This window comes from Nicotiana sylvestris, chromosome 1 (assembly GCF_000393655.2).
Source record: "Nicotiana sylvestris chromosome 1, ASM39365v2, whole genome shotgun sequence".
Classification (NCBI taxonomy): Eukaryota; Viridiplantae; Streptophyta; class Magnoliopsida; order Solanales; family Solanaceae; genus Nicotiana; species Nicotiana sylvestris.
The window spans coordinates 28,935,843-28,951,976 of record NC_091057.1 but is presented as its reverse complement, the minus strand read 5'-3'; the positions used below and the strand labels follow the sequence as shown (position 1 = coordinate 28,951,976).

The following is a 16,134-nucleotide window of genomic DNA, read 5'->3' as shown; positions in this document are numbered from 1 at the left end:
AGGTCTTCTGCTTCAAGGTTTTCTTCTTTCAAGTCATTTGTTAAGAAAGTTAAGATAGACACTCATGGTCTTGTGAGTCTTGATGTTGAAACTAGATGGAATTCGACATATACAATGTTAGATAAAGCTTTGAAATTTGAAACAGCTTTTACAAGAATGTATTTGGAGGACCAAAAGTACCAAAAGTACTGTCGATAAATAAGTACAATAAGAGGAAATCCATCAACAGATGATTGGAAGAATGTGAAAGCTTTTGTCAAGTTTCTTAACATTTTCTATCAAACAACATTGAAATTTTCATGCAGTTTGTATGCTACTTCCAACTCTTTCTTCCATGAATTTTTAATCTTCGAAATGATATTATTAAGTATACTAAAAGTGAGGATCTTGCTTTGGTTGATATGGCAAAAAGGATGAAAAGTAAGCTTGAGAAATATTGGGGTAAATTTGAGAGTATGAATATGCTACTAATTGTTGATCTTGTGTTAGATCCCAGATACAAGATGAAGTATGTGAACTACATTCTTTCCATTGCATATGGTCCTTTGTTGGGAAGAATAAAGTCTGAAGATGTGGCGAGTATTTTGACTCGCTTATATAATCACTACAATGATTCTTTCTCTGAGAATTCTAATGACAATATTGAAGGCGACATTTTGTATAACGAGTGAACCTGGTGATTTGTTGCAATCTCAATGGGAGAAATATATGGAAGAAGAGGGAAATAGTGAAAGAAAATCCGATCTTGAGATATACTTGATAGATGATGTGGTGAAAATCAAGGATTTTAATATCTTGAGTTGGTGGAAAGCTTCATCTAGTAAATATCCAATTGTTTCAAAAGTTGCTAGGGATGTTCTTTCTATTCATATTTCTACTGTTGTATCGAGTCGGCTTTTAGTACAGGTGGTCGAATTTTTGATACTTCTCGGAGTTCTTTATCTCCAAAAACGGTAGAAGCTCTTATTTGTACTCAACAATGGATACGATCACCTTCTAAAGAATGCAAGTTTGAAGACCTTTTGGAGGAAGTCCAGAAACTTGAGGAAATTGAAGAAGGTAATTTTCTTCAATTCTTAATCAAATATGGTTCTGTTTGTCACTTTGTTTTATTTTATTTAGTACTCAAATTGTTTCTTTTCTCTCAGAATATCTAGACTCACCTTTGAGGATTGATTAGCCAGCTCTGTTCCTGATGTTACAGTTCATGATGGAATAGAGGCTTGTTTGTTATTAATAGCTACTAGTTGTACGAAGTCTTTTAATTAACCAAGACTTCTTAAGTTTACTTGAGACAACTGTGAATTGTAATAGTCTAGATGATCTTAGAGTATTACTCCATCAACTCTAATGTAGTTATAGTTTTGCCATATTCTGTTTTGTATCTAATGCTATTGGAAGGAGTTGGAGTAAAGTAATGAATTTCTCTAGCAATTGTTTACCTGTTGAAGTTATTTTTTTTAGTAATTAACCTTGGATTTAAGTGTTGAAATTGGTGGCAAGCAGAAGCATATCAATTTGATGCCATGGTTCCTTCTGTCCAGTGATATGGATATGCTTGTGTGTGTGCTAGTTTTAACAGGTATTCTGTCCAGTGGTATGAATATACTTTTGTGTGTTAGCTAATTTTAACAGGGGAAAAGTACTTGTTAAATTGAGCAAATTTAAATACTTATGCGAGTTTGCTCTATGTGCTAAATATGTTTAATCTCAATTACCTTTTGGCTTTTCTCTTGTGCCTCTTCATTTAAGTCGTAGTGCTGCCCATTGAAGTTGATTTGAAATTTATTGAATCAGTTGGCCATTCTAAAATGCCGAAGAATCTTGGACACCGAACTACAAAAACCCGAAAAACCCGAGAAAATCGAAAGCTGAAAAACTCAAGTGTTATTGGTTTGGTTTGGTTTATAAATATAAAAACCCGACACCTTCGGCTTGGATTGATAAAGGGAAAAGTCGAACCAACCCGTCTATGTACACCCCTATTACCATCTAACCCCCAAAAAATCCCGTTTCAATAATATTTTTCGAACATACATTTTGTAAATTACAGTAATGAACCCTTGACGAGCCGAACATGATAACTATATTGATTACTTAAATAATTCCTGTTTTGCTTCTCTATTATCAGTTTGGTCTGTTATTACTCTTAAATGAGACATCGATAATTCACTTTTTAAAAAATAAATTAAAAATTCAAAGTTACATAAAAATAAAGTACAATACGTGGAAAACAAAATTTTGACTCTTGGTAAGTGGAAGAGACTACCGTTTTTGAAAGGGGTATTATAACTTTTAGCCCGTGCCATTAATTATTTATATTCGTTAGTCAAAAAAGTGTATAAAATTTATATAAATTTTGTATATAACATACAAAATATATATATATATATATATATATATAATATACAAACAATATATATTTATTCGACTATAATTTTGAGAACGGTTATACAGTATCATTTTACTTGTCTTTCTGTAATAGGGGTTACATTTTTTCTAAGTAGTAATAAGTGTAGTGGAAATCGAAGGCTGAAATTGCTTTTCTTGTTTTAAATAAATAGTCAAATCAATTTGTTTCTGAATTGCATAACAACCTTCATCATCGCTTTTGATTGTGAAAGTGTAACCATCTAAAGTTAAACAATCTTTTTAGAGTTGTCTCAAGTCTAATTCAACTCACAACTATTATATTGAATTTTCTCATTAATGATTTAAGGGATTTTCCTTTTGCAAAATCTTATATGTTGACTTAAATGTGTTAATTTTTTAGTAACGGAATGTTATAAGCCCTAATATGGAGAGGTTTATATAATTGACTCCAATTAATTTTTAATTGGGGTAGCGTTCAATTGATTAAGGGAGCTAAAAAAATCACTAGTTACCTGCTATAAATTTAAGGAAATTTTACCTCTTACAGTAAACTATTACACCCTATTTATTATAAGCCAAAATTATTTCAAAATAAATATCATATAGCATTTTTTTCTATTTTAGAGCAAAATAGGTATTTATTTTATACCCTACCATTAAGGAGTGGATTACGCCAATTATAATCTTTCTCTCTCTCTCTTCTTTCTCTCCCTATCTACAAGATTCTCAAACCTCTCTCTCCGTTTTCTATCAAGGCATCCATCGTAGCAGCCATTATTGGTGGCTATGGTGGACTTTCTGAAGCGAAGAGAATAGATCTGAAACGAAAAGGGAGTAGACGAACAGCAGTCGTCAGAATCTTCGTCGCCATTGTGATCTTCGTCAGAATCGTCAGCGCCATCATCCACTATTTGTTCATCCTCTTAGGCGAACAGATCTGGCCATGGCTACGTCGGAGAAGATTTGAGGGTCGAATTTTTGTTCGTCTCCATTTTTTGTTTTAATACAACGTATACAGTATTTTGCTTGGCCGAAAAATACCATCTCCGGTAAACTTTCTTATCTTCTTTGCTATTTTAGTCACATATAGTGATACAAATACATTGTATTCTGTACAAATATATTTAAATATATTAAATTTTTGTATAAATACATTATTTTATCGCTTGTATTTATGTATTCCGAAGGTATGTAATTTTTTAATACAGTCGAATATCACTGTGTTTTGTGATTTTTGTTGTTTGAATGCAGTCAAATTGAATACGGTGAATTGAATACAATGTATAATAATGAATAACGAATATCCGCGGATTGAATATTATGTATACAATCGAATTGAATAGAACAATATACACCCTTATTTCTTGATTACCTCGATATATTTATAAATACAGCAGCGCGACTACATGGAATACTACACAATAGCATCAAATTTTATGTAGAATTGATGTTGTTGAGTTAAATTAAGAGTGATACATGCTAATACAGTAGCGTGAATACAACCAATACAGTCGCACAACTGGATTTCCCTATTTTTTTAGGCGAAGTCTGCTACTGTATTCATAAATACAGTAGTGCGAATAGTAGCTATAGGAAATAATTATGTGTACGGTAGCTATATAAAGTAATTATGTATATGGTAGCTATAGAAAATTAATAGCTACTAAATAATAGTGGTTTCTGAAAATTTCTCTAAATTTAATTGTTTTTTTTATTACCTTTTATTAGGTGGAATTAGCAAAAAAACAAATGACGTGAGAGCCACGGGCAGATCTAGTGTTAGGATAATGAGCTCGTATAAACCAATACATTCGATTAAGAGTACAAATTAGTGTGTAAAATTCATTAAAATTGTAATAAATAGTAGATATGAAACTATAACTTTAAAGAATTAATGTGTTTAAATGCTAAAAACCTTTAAAATTGAACCCATAAAATTTAAAACCTGAATTCTGACATTAACTCCAAATTTACTTTTCGAACAACTTTTTCAAAAGAAAATGGAAATAACTTTTCTCGTCTCAAATTTCTTTGCTTAATTTGTTAAGTTTTCCCTTTTCTTTGGGGGGTATTGTGAGGAGACTAGAGAGTTATTGCGTGTTTTGTATTAGATACTTTATTTGGAAAAATTTCTTGTGTGTTAAAATCAATCACCTTCGAGAAGCACTCAATAAGAGACTGAATAGCTCCACTACAGAAAAGGGAGAAAGACCGATTTCATATTATTAGTGTTTTCTTTTCAAAAGGAAAGTTTTGCGTAAACTGAAATAAATTTTTATGTGTATTGCAGAAATAAGAAAACCAACTCTACAAGGCAAGAGAAGAAATTTTTTAAAAAAATCAGAATATCTGGGTTTGTTTTTGTAACATATTTTCTAATTTAAAGAATACTAACTTACTCGCAGTTCATCCTACTGAAGGTTCAGCTTAAAAAGGTCATAATTTAAACTACAATATAACGTGTTTGAATTTATGATCACATAGTCACCGCGGTCTAATTGAACTAAGGGTATTTGAAGTTTTTTTGGGAAAGGAAGAAAAAGAAAAGGTGTGATGTTAAAAGAATGAAACATGTTTGTTTGGATATCAAGCATCAACAAAGACTTTTAAGGATAAATGGATTGAGACAATCAAATAGTAATGAAAGTCATAAAAGGAAAAAAAAAAAGGAAAAGAAGCAATTAATTAAACCCTCAATTCCTCACAAATAATTTATTGGCCCTCTATAAATCTTTATTATGAAAATGTTGCAACCAGATGGGCCAAACTTTCAAGAAACCAACATTTTAGGAGGACCTCATCTCATGTGATTGGCATGTTATCCCTATTTATTTTTGTCTTTGTTGGGGGCAGATTTACTGTTATTGGAAACTAGAAAGTTATCTCCGTGTGACTTATAGGTCATATGTTCGAGCCGTGGAATCAACAACTAATGTTTGCATTGGGATAGGTAATATATATCACATCCCCTTAAGGTGCGGTCCTTCCCCTGTGTGAACGCGGAATACTTCGTGCATCAGACTATTCTTTTTAAAACTAGAAAAAAGAAGGAAAATGACAAGAAAGTACGAACATGAAAAATGGGGGGGGGGAGGATTGATTTTCTTTCTTCTTTTGGAGTAGAAACGACCAGAACAAGAAATAGAAGTTACATATTGTCAAAATAGGCTTTGAGCGTAACTCACACCCCAAAAGCTAGTTCAAAGAGAGGAGGAATGCTCAAGCCTTATAAGGAGATCAGATATCTCATCCTGGTTCGATGTGGGATTGTAACGACCCGACTAGTCGCTCTGAGCAATTGCACTTCTCTCGGTAGTTTTCGGGCATGAGTAGCTCCGTATGATGTATTACGACTTATATGAATCGTCGGCTTTTGTTTTCAGGTTATTCTGATTGATTTGGAAGAATGATTCTCAGCTAGAAGCTTTAAATTTGAAAGATTTGACCAAGTTTGACTTTTTAGTGTTTGATCTCGAATTGGATTTCTGATGGCTTCATTAGCTCCGTTGGGTGATTTTGGACTTAGGAGCGCGTCCAGATTGTGATTTGGAGGTCTGTAGTAGACTTTGGCTTGAAAAGACGAAAGTTGGAATTTTGGAAAGTTTGACCGGGAGTGGACTTTTTGATATCAGGGTCGGATTCCGATTCGAAAGTTGGAGCAGGTTCATAATGTCAAATGTGACTTGTGGGCAAAATTTGAGGTCAATCGGTCGTGATTTGATAAGTTTCGGCATCGGTTGTGGAAGTTTGAAGTTTCAAGTTTATTGATTTCGAATTGAAGTGTAATTCGTCGTTTCGATGTTGTTATGTGAGTTTGAGGCCTCGAGTAGGTCTGTGTTATGATATGGGAATTGTTGGTATGTTCTAACGGGGTCTCGAGGGGCTCGGGTAAGGATAAGTTTGGGTTGTGTTGCACTCGTTTTTGATGTTTTGACGTCGTTTCTTCAAGTATAAATGGTGCCATATTAAGGAAATAAGCTCCAATTTATGTTTTGATTGAAGCATTAGATTTGTATCGTAATTACTAAGTCATATAAAAAGAATCATCGAATTTGGACATCGTATAAGGGAGTTATGCTCATTTTAGTGTCGGAGAAGAGAGCTGGTGCTGGTGTTTCGTGGATGCGAAGTTGGGTCCGCATCTGCGGCCCTGCGGGTGCGAAAAATGGTCCGCAAAAGTGGAAATGACAGTTAGAAATGCGCAGGTGCGGAATTTTATCGGGAAAGCGAAAATCCCTGTGTATAAAAATTCAGACTACGTTCTTTTGGTATTTTGAGCATATCTTGAGTTCTAGAGCCCCGATTGAGGTGATTTTTGCGGCGTTCTTCTCGTATTTTCATGGGAGTAAGTATCTAACTACAATTTTTGTATTTTAATATTATTACAAAAGTTCATTTCTGAATCAATCCATATTTTGATTGGAGAATTGAGGATTTTTATCAAAAGATTTTCAAAAATGAGTAGTTGAATTTGAACATCGATTCAGAGTCAAAATTGGATGAAATTAGTATGGTTGGACTCATAATTAAATGGGTTATCGTATTTTGTGAGTTTTGTCGGGTCCGAGGTGGGGGCCCGAGTTGGGCTTTTTGGCCGATTTTGGGCTTTTGATTAAAGATTCGACCTTTTTGGATTAGGATTGGTTCCTTTAGCATTGTTTGATGTATTTGAGCTGTTTTTAGTTAGTTTCAAGCCATTCGTAGGTCGGAACGCACGAGATGGCATTTTTGAAGCACCGCTTGGCTTGCTAGGTATTGGAATTGGCTTGTTCGAGGTAAGTAACTCTTCTAAACTTAGTGTTGAGGGTATGAAACCCCAAATTACATGCTATGTGATTGATGATGAGGTGATGCACATGCTAGATGACGGGCGTGTGGGCGTGCACCTTATGAATGATGACTCCGTTGTTTTCATGGCACTGTTTAGTGGCCCTATTTTGTTGATATTTGTGTTCTCACCATGTGATTAAGTAATTGAGCTGTCAATCATGCTAGATATCATGTTTAGATTTCATGCTGATATTGTTAGGACCCATAGTGGTCGTTTCTTGTTGTCGCCTCATTGACTTTTACTAATATATTTGTACTCAGTCATATTAATGCATTCATATCATATTTCAGTCTCAGTTGTTATTTATTGATACATCATATCATTTTTATCGGGCTAGTTTCATGACATTTGTGAGCCCGTGAGTGAGACTGGGGAGATTGAGGACTGAGTAAGGAAGAGGGCCTGATTATGAGTGACAATTATGGATCAGGCTGCACGCCGCAACATGTTATATCGATTACATTTTATGGGATCGGGCTGCACGCTGCAGCGATATAGTGCTTGGCTGAAAGATCCCTTCCGAAGTCTGCACACCCCCAGTGAGCGTAGTCGACTATGTATATATATGTATATGGATCGGGTTGCACGCCGCAACGAGCCTTATGGCTATATGTATATGGATCGAGTTGCACGGCGCAATGAGCCTTATGGCTATATGTATATGGATCGGGTTGCATGCCACAACGAGTCTTATGGCTATATGTATATGGATCGGGTTGCACGCCGCAACGAGCCTTATGGCTATATATATATATTTAAAAAACGGGTTGCATGCTACAACAAGTATTATATAGTGCTAAATGATTGAGTGTGCTGAGTATTGAGCATGGTAAGAGATAATGCAAGACAATGAGGTTGAGTACTTTAAGAGTGTGAGTACATGAGTTCATCTATGAGATACACGGCATTGGCATTCACACATGACATGCAAGCATAGAGATGCATTTTTTTTCTCATGCTGTACGGTATCACGTCATTCATGGCTTTTTTTACACACATTGATATATGGGCATAGAGAGGTATTTCACAGTTGCTATCTGGAAAAAAATGAAACATCTTATTTATTGTGGAAAATATTTTTGGAAAAATTACAGTTTTCAAACTATCTCATATTTTTCGACGATTTTGGTAAAAGATTTGAATTTTCACTGATATTCTTGAGAAAGCGGAACTATTTTCGTAAAAACTGTGAAAAAGCTGAGCATTTTATCCCTAAGTTACTTCCTTATTTATATGCTCTATGTTGTTATGAACTGATGTTGGTTATTGGTGTTGGACCCGACCTATGTTCTAGCTCGTCACTACCTTTAACCTAAGGTTAGGTTTGTTACTTATGAGTACATGGGGTCGGTTGTACTAATACTACACTTCTGGACATTGCATACAGATGTTGGCTGTTGTTGTTGCTATGTTTGATAGTTGCTGGATTTGAAGATGTACCTGCATTCCAGTTGTAGCTGCCTCTTGTTCATGGTAGCCTTTGAATTATAAAACTCTGTTTATGTACTTTTCAAGCAGAAGGTGTATTTATTTCATATCAGCTTTGTAAACTCTATTCTTAGAAGCTCATGATTTGTACTATCAGTCCTTGAAAAATGTATAAAACTTCAGATAATTTCTTTGTTTAAATTGTTTTATTAATATGATTGAAATTGGATAGTTATTAGTTGGCTTACCTAGCGGGTTCGGTTAGGTGCCATCACGACTAGTGAATTTTGGGTCGTGACAGGGATTCATTCCATTCATCACCTCCCTCACGCCAGATTCGAGTACATTCTTTATCTGGGTTTCCAGTGTCCGGTCTTGAGCGTGCACAATCATGGAACATGGGTATTTTCACATCCCTTCAATTGATTCAGGGGCATTCTGTCCCCCCCCCCCCTTGTGGGGGCCCAACATTGACGATGGGTTTGGCTCTAATACCATGTCAAAATAGGTTTTTGGGCCTAACTCACCCTCCAAAAGCTAGCTTAAAGGGATAAGAATTACCCAAGCCTTATAAGGATACTAGGGATCTCATCCCGATCTGATGTGGGATTTATTCTATTCTTCACATGTCTTTCAGATTATATTCTTTCTCTCGTATGTTCCAAAACAAATAGATAAATAAGGAAATCAGCATGTCCGTTAGGTCTTAGGTTCAAGTCACGCTGGAGGGGAAGTGTGAAAACACTGTAAATCTTCCTAAATTGGGAGTAATTTAAAAATAGAAAGAAATTCTACCATTTTTTTCTTACAGATAGCGAATGAGGTGAGGAGGGATGTGAAGTCTTATTATGTAAAGTTATAGGAGTCGTTTGGACGTGAAGTCTTATTACGTAAAGTTTTAGGAGCCGTTTGGACATAATTTTTTTCCCCAAAAAATACTTTTAAGTCACTGTTTGGTTGCATATTGAACTAATTTTTTAGAGATGAGTTTCAAAAAACGAGAAATCAAAGAATTAAGATAAGACATCGCAATCACTGATATGAAAAATGTTGCCTCTTCATTGTTGTTTCTAAAATTCATGCTTCTTTTCCCTTCAATATTACTATTTTTTTAAAACAACCGAAGGAAAAGAAATTGTATTTTTTAACAAGAAAATTGTTGTGAGAGTTGTGACTTAATGTGTAATAAACTAAGGGTAGTTTAGTCTATTTAACTCTAGGTAGTTAGATGTACAAAGTCGGTTAGTCAGTTTCTATAAATAGGGGTCGTTTGTACAATGTATGAATAGTTTTTAACAGAAGCAATTTCTGCATTTCCAACTTTAGATCATTGCCTTCTTCTATTCCTCTTCTCCTTAGCTAGGGTTTATATAGCTCGATCCATAGATTTGACATGGTATAAAAGCAGTAAGATTAGGAATCACTAGTCTCATTCATCGATTCACATTGCCATTGGTGAAATTGTGAGATTCAGAAAAAAATCAATCGAAGAATCGAAGCCTCGTCAATTAAAGCAGAGTAGCCATGTGAGATACTGTTGATAACACCATGGCTAATACCGTCACGAATGTAGATACAGGAATTGGAAATACTCTAGCTAATGAGGAATTCAGAGTTGATTTGCCTCACAGTCATCCATTATACCTTGGACCTGCAGCTACGAGTGTAGCACAATTGATTTCCTTTCAATTAACAGGTAGCGACAATTACACTATATGGAATTGATCTATGAGGATAGCTCTGCGAGGAAGAAATAAGCTAAGGCTGGTAGAAGGAACATGGAAAAAGAAAAAAATTCGTGAAAATCTATGGGAGCAATGGGAGAGGTGCAATGCAATTGTACTCTCATGGTTGATGAATGTTGTAACTCCACAGATCATTGGAGGAGTGGTATTTGGTGCTAGTGCGCAGGCTCTTTGGGAGGATTTGCGAGAGAAATTTGACAAAGTAGATGGATATAGGTCATTCAATCTACACAAGAAAATTGCAACCCTATATCAAGGTACATCATCTATTTCTATCTATTACACTAAGATGAATGACCTCTGGGATGAGTTTGAAGCTTTACTCCCTGCTCCATGTGATTGTGAGAAGTTTAGAGATTACGTTGCTTTTATGAAGAGACAAAAGTTGTACCAATTCCTTATGGGATTGAATGACTCCTATGCTTAAGCAATGAGTCAAATACTGTTGATGTATCCTTTACCTACAGTCAATCAGGCATTCTCTATGATTATGAGTGATGAAAACCAGAAATCTATAGATGCCACAACAGGAAATTTAGGATTGACATCACCTATTCCAGATGAAAGTTATGAGTCAGCTGCCCTATATTCATCCAGATCTAGTGGTTTCCAACCTAGTTTTCGGCCTAAAAACTTTCAGCCAAACAATTCTCAACAACTTGGAAGTTACTCTAAGTAGAAGAGAACCTACAGTGACTATTGTGATTTCTGTAAGAAGAAGGGATACAACAAGGAGAATTGTTGGAAGATCGTTGGTTAGCCACAAGGTTTCAAGTCTAAGAAGAAAAGGGAAGCTGCATCTTATAATGTTTGTATTGAAGATCCAAATCAGACCTTCTATAATCAGGTACAACCATTTATGCAGGTGCAGAATCAATCTCAACAAATGTAAACTTTAGTTAAGTCTGGAGTACAAATGCAGAGGTAACCCTCAACCTCAAGAGATAGCCCATCAGGAAGACAGCCAGTAGTATGTACATTTACTAAGGAACAATATGAACAGATCTTACAAATGCAGAACAAAAGTTCTCTGATTGCTCCATCAGCAAATATGACATACACAACATGTACTAGCTATGTTTTTTAGTGAGTAATAATCCCCCGTAGTACATAATTGATACATGGGCTACAAATCATATGGTGTCTGACTTAAATCTATTATCTAAATCAGAAGAGATCAAACCTAGTAATCCTAAGAAGGTATATCTGTCAAATGGAGATGTAGTCTATGTTACACACATGGGTACTAGTCCAATTTCAGCAAGAAGTATGCTAAAATATGTCCTACATGTCCCAAGATTCATGTATAATCTACTCTCAGTATCCAAGGAAACCAAAGACTTACAATGTTGTGTTGCTTCTTATCCTGATTATTGCCCATTTCAGGATCTCTACAGTGGGAGGGTGAAGGAGATTGGTAAGGAATATGATGGCCTCTATTTGTTGATCTCTCACACAAATAAGAGCAATCCATAAATAGCACTAACAGTCAAGGACACTACAGAACCTAAGGAGAAGCATGATATTGACTTGTGGCATAAGAGACTAGGACATGTATCTTCTGTAGTATTAAAGAAGTTGTTCCCTGTTAAAACTCAGAATTGTGTCACAATAGTGGATAATTATCATGTATGTTCATTAGCTAAACATACTAGACTTCCCTTTTCTAGCAGCAGTATTAAAAGTACAAAATGTTTTGATTTGATATATGCAGCTGTATGGGGTCTTTATAGAGTGACTACATTTGATGGAAATAAATACTTCCTAACTTTGGTGGATGACTTCTCTAGAATGACATGGTTATTTTAGTTGAAGTATAAGTCAGATGTATGTGTGATCTTAAAATTCTTCTTGTGTTATGTAAAAACACAACATAACAAGTGTGTTAAGGTTATCAGGACAGACAATGGATTAGAATTAGTGAATTCAACTTGCAGTGATCTGTTTAGCAATCTTGGAATGATTCATCAAAGAACCTGTGTATATACTCCTCAGCAAAATGGTGTAGCTGAGAGGAAGCATAGACATATTTTAGAGGTTGCTAGAGCAATGCGATTTCAAGCTCATATACCTCTGAAATACTAGGGACACTGTGTACTAGCTGCAGTACACATAATCAACAGGATGCCTTCTTCAGTTACTAATAGAGTGTCACCCTTCCAGAAGTTGCACAACAGGAAACCTTCACTACAATATATCAGAGTACTAGGATGCTTATGCTATGCCAAAGCAGTTCAAGAAAAGGACAAGTTCATGTCAAGAGCTATACCAGCAGTGTTAAAGGGCTATGCTGCAACTCAAAAAGTCTATGTACTCTTAAATCTAACTAATCATTCTTTCTTTGTTAACAGGGATGTTGTTTTCAAAGAGACCGTCTTTCCTTTTAGACAGACAAGAAATAAGTATCTACCAATCTTCCTACAATTAGATGTTCCTGCAGACTATCTCAGCTATCAGAGGTCCCAACAGTTTCTGATATAAGCCACAACAGTGAGCATGAGGCTGAGTTGACACACTCAGATATAGGAGATGTGCCCAGTGGTACAAATGAAGATGCTCATGACAATAATGCTGCAAGTGAGAGTGAAGGAGAATCAATCTTGGCTCATCCAACTGGAGACAATCCTGATCAGGGTCAAGTGCAGGTTCCATCTACTTAACAACTGCCAGCTATCCCCCTAGTTGTAGAAGAAGAAGTTAGAAGAGCTTCTAGACCAAAGAATCCTCTTATTTGGATGAAGGACTTTGTATCACTGAACGTACATGAGGTTGTACCATATGCAATTGTAAACTATGTCTCCTACAGTGGCCTGTCTCCTAAATACCAAGCTTATCTTGCAGCCTCCTTATCTATTGTAGAACCTGCCACATATATTGAAGCCAGTCAAGATCCTAGATGGATAGATGCTATGAAGGCAGATATTGAAGCACTTGAAAGCAATCACACCTAGGACATTGTCTCTCTTCCTGAAGGCAAGGTTCCAATTGGTTGTAAATGGGTATATAAAGCCAAATACAAAACATCAAGTGAAGTGGAGAGATTCAAGGCCAGGTTGGTAGCTAAAGGGTACAGTTAGAAGGAGGGGATTGATTATCAGGAAACCATTTCACCTGTAGTGAAAATGGTGACTGTGAGGACTATTCTATCAATAGTTGCAACTCAGAAGTGGCACATTCATCAGATGGAAGTGTATAATGCTTTTCATTAGGGTGATCTCTTTGATAAGATCTATATGCAATTGCCACCAAGATTCAGAATCCAGGGGGAGTCTCAACCTGTGTGCATGCTTCAAAAATCCTTATATGGCCTGAAACAGGCCCCTAGATAGTGGAATGAGAAACTCATAGAAGCTTTGTATCAGCTTGGCTTTGTTCAGAGCCAATATGATCATTCTTTGTTCATCAAGTAGACTATTGAAGGCACAATGATAGTGTTGGTGTATGTAGATGACATGCTACTCATTGGTACCTATCTAATGTAATTGAAGAGACAAAGACAACACTACAACAAGCATTCAAAATGAAAGGCTTAGGAGAGTTGAAGTACTTTCTAGGAATAGAGTTTGCCAGATCTGCAGATGGGATTCTTATGCATCAGAGAAATATGATTTAGAGATTATCTCTAAACTTGGACTTGGAGCAGCAAAGCCTGTAGCTACTCGACTAGAAGTGAATGCAAAGTTAACTACCAAGGAGTATGATGATCATCTTGGTACTTCAAGTTATGTTGTAGATGAACTACTACCAGATCCAAGTGTCTATCAAAGACTAATAGGCAAACTGCTGTATTTGACTATGACAAGGCCTGACTTGGCATTTAGTGTGTAGATGCTAAGTCAGTTTCTCCAGCAACCAAAGAGGTCACACATGGAGGCAGCAATTGACTTGTTAAATATGTCAAGAACCATCCTGGGCAGGGCATATTGATTTCCAGCAAAACCACAGGCACATTGGAGGCATTTTGTGATACATATTAGGCTGCAAGCCAACACTGAAGATCTGTAACATGTTTCTTGATCAAGCTAGGTGTTTTATTAGTGTCTTGGAAGTCTAAGAAGCAGACAACAGTATCTAGAAGTTCTGCTGAAGCAGAATACAGGAGTTTGACAGCCACAATTGCTGAATTGATTTGGCTAGTGGGGTTGATAAAGGAGATAGGATTGAGGTTCAATTGCTTGTGAACATTTATTGTGACATCAAGGTAGCAATACAAATTGCGAAAAATTTAGTATTTCATGAACTAACAAAACATATTGATATAGATTATCATTTCATAAGGGAGAAGATATTGGAAGGACTAGTTGCAACCAAGTATGTTGGGACAAGAGAACAACATGATGATTTGCTGACAAAGGGATTAAGCAGAGTTTAGCATGAGAACTTGATTTTCAAGCTAGACGTGTTTGATGTGTTTACACCACCTAGCTTGAGGGGGAGTTGTCACGACCTAAACTGATGGGCCACGACGGGCACCCGGTACCTTACTCAACTGAGTACCAACATAACGTATCTTTTCATATCATACTATCATAAATAACTAAGACGGGGAGGCTGCCATGAAATATGTAGAATACAATAGGTAATGGCAACTTATACATAAGACATATGGGCCTCTAAAATCAAAATAACTACTTGAATATTGAACATAGGCCGACAAGGCCATACAATCTTTTACTTACATGACATCCGTCTACAAGTCTCTAAGAATACATAATTTTCATAAAGGTCGGGACAGAGTCCCGCCATACCAAACAATACACATCTAACTCATACTAACCAAACAAGCAACTCCGAATCAAATGGAGCGCACCAACATCTTCTGCTAGGCTGATAGCCTACTTGGAGGGCTCTCGACCTGTCTATCGGGACCTGAGGGCATGAAACGCAGCGTCCCCAGGCAAAAAGGGACATCAGTACAAATAATGTACTGAGTATGTAAGGCACATAAATAAGTACATAACAGACATGGAGGAAATATAGAATAAATGACTCTACCTATAAGTCTGAATAACTTTGTAAATCGTGAAATAATTATAGTATCATACATATGCGTATGAATGTCATATCATGTATAGGTACATGCTTTATAACATCATCAGCCTCTGAGGGCATCCCATCATATCATCTTATCCACTGTGGGCAAAATTATCAACGTATACCAGCTGATCAGGTGGTGGTGCGTATATAACGCCATAACCTTTTCCATATCCCATATACATACATATATATACGTATATAACGCCATCTGGTCATGAGTCAATGTACATGAATGCAATGCATGAAAAGTACGTTAATAAAATCTTTTGGAATGTCATAAGACCATTTTGCCTTTGAGTAATATCATAAAATAAACTCTTTTCAACATTTGTATTTTTCTGAGACCCATGAACAGATGATAGAATAATATGACACATGGGGAATCAAGAATATAGGCACCCCTAGTATTTCTATGAATAGAGTCATTTATGAAAGTTGCGTATTTTACTCGTTTCATTTGTATCGTATGGATCATGCCAAAAGAAAGAAGGGATAGCCTTAACATACCTGGACCGATTCTCTTGACAATTCCTCTAACACATGTCTTTTGCGACGAAACACGTAACGACAAGACAAGAGTAGGGAAAAATCCGTATGATATTCTTGAGAAAGATTACACCGTACTCCCTTAGAATCACAATTCTCACATTGCTAAGCATTGTAAGGAATCATATAAATCCTTGAATTCCATCCATTACTTTGTAGTCTTGTATGAACTTG

The 16,134-nt window shown here is 36.0% G+C and overlaps 3 protein-coding genes across 3 annotated transcripts; all 3 read left to right on the top strand.

Annotated features, from left to right (window-relative positions):
* The first annotated feature begins 10,360 nt into the window (after positions 1-10,360).
* Positions 10,361-10,804, top strand: LOC138868199 (uncharacterized). Its single transcript, XM_070145617.1, has one exon. The coding sequence runs from the start codon at positions 10,361-10,363 to the stop codon at positions 10,802-10,804; it is 444 nt and encodes a 147-aa protein (XP_070001718.1).
* A 3-nt stretch (positions 10,805-10,807) lies between these two features.
* On the top strand, positions 10,808-13,328 carry LOC138868198 (uncharacterized). The gene is made up of 5 exons (XM_070145615.1): positions 10,808-10,982; positions 11,549-11,794; positions 12,729-12,732; positions 12,818-13,022; positions 13,119-13,328. Exons 1-5 carry the CDS (start codon positions 10,808-10,810, stop codon positions 13,326-13,328), a joined length of 840 nt encoding a protein of 279 aa, XP_070001716.1.
* A 171-nt stretch (positions 13,329-13,499) lies between these two features.
* On the top strand, positions 13,500-14,205 carry LOC104241871 (uncharacterized). Its single transcript, XM_009796827.1, has 2 exons — positions 13,500-13,567; positions 13,866-14,205. The coding sequence occupies exons 1-2, from the start codon at positions 13,500-13,502 to the stop codon at positions 14,203-14,205; spliced, it is 408 nt and encodes a 135-aa protein (XP_009795129.1).
* The last annotated feature ends 1,929 nt before the right edge of the window (positions 14,206-16,134 follow it).

Coding starts and splice junctions, on each gene's coding strand:
- LOC138868199 (XM_070145617.1), top strand. CDS start 10,361: ATGAGGATAGCTCTGCGAGGAAGAAATAAGCTAAGGCTGGTAGAAGGA.
- LOC138868198 (XM_070145615.1), top strand. CDS start 10,808: ATGAGTCAAATACTGTTGATGTATCCTTTACCTACAGTCAATCAGGCA. Junction 10,983..11,548: donor ATATTCATCCAGATCTAGTG/GTTTCCAACCTA, acceptor TATCTAAATCAG/AAGAGATCAAACCTAGTAAT. Junction 13,023..13,118: donor CTGATCAGGGTCAAGTGCAG/GTTCCATCTACT, acceptor ATTTGGATGAAG/GACTTTGTATCACTGAACGT.
- LOC104241871 (XM_009796827.1), top strand. CDS start 13,500: ATGGTGACTGTGAGGACTATTCTATCAATAGTTGCAACTCAGAAGTGG. Junction 13,568..13,865: donor CACATTCATCAGATGGAAGT/GTATAATGCTTT, acceptor ATGTAATTGAAG/AGACAAAGACAACACTACAA.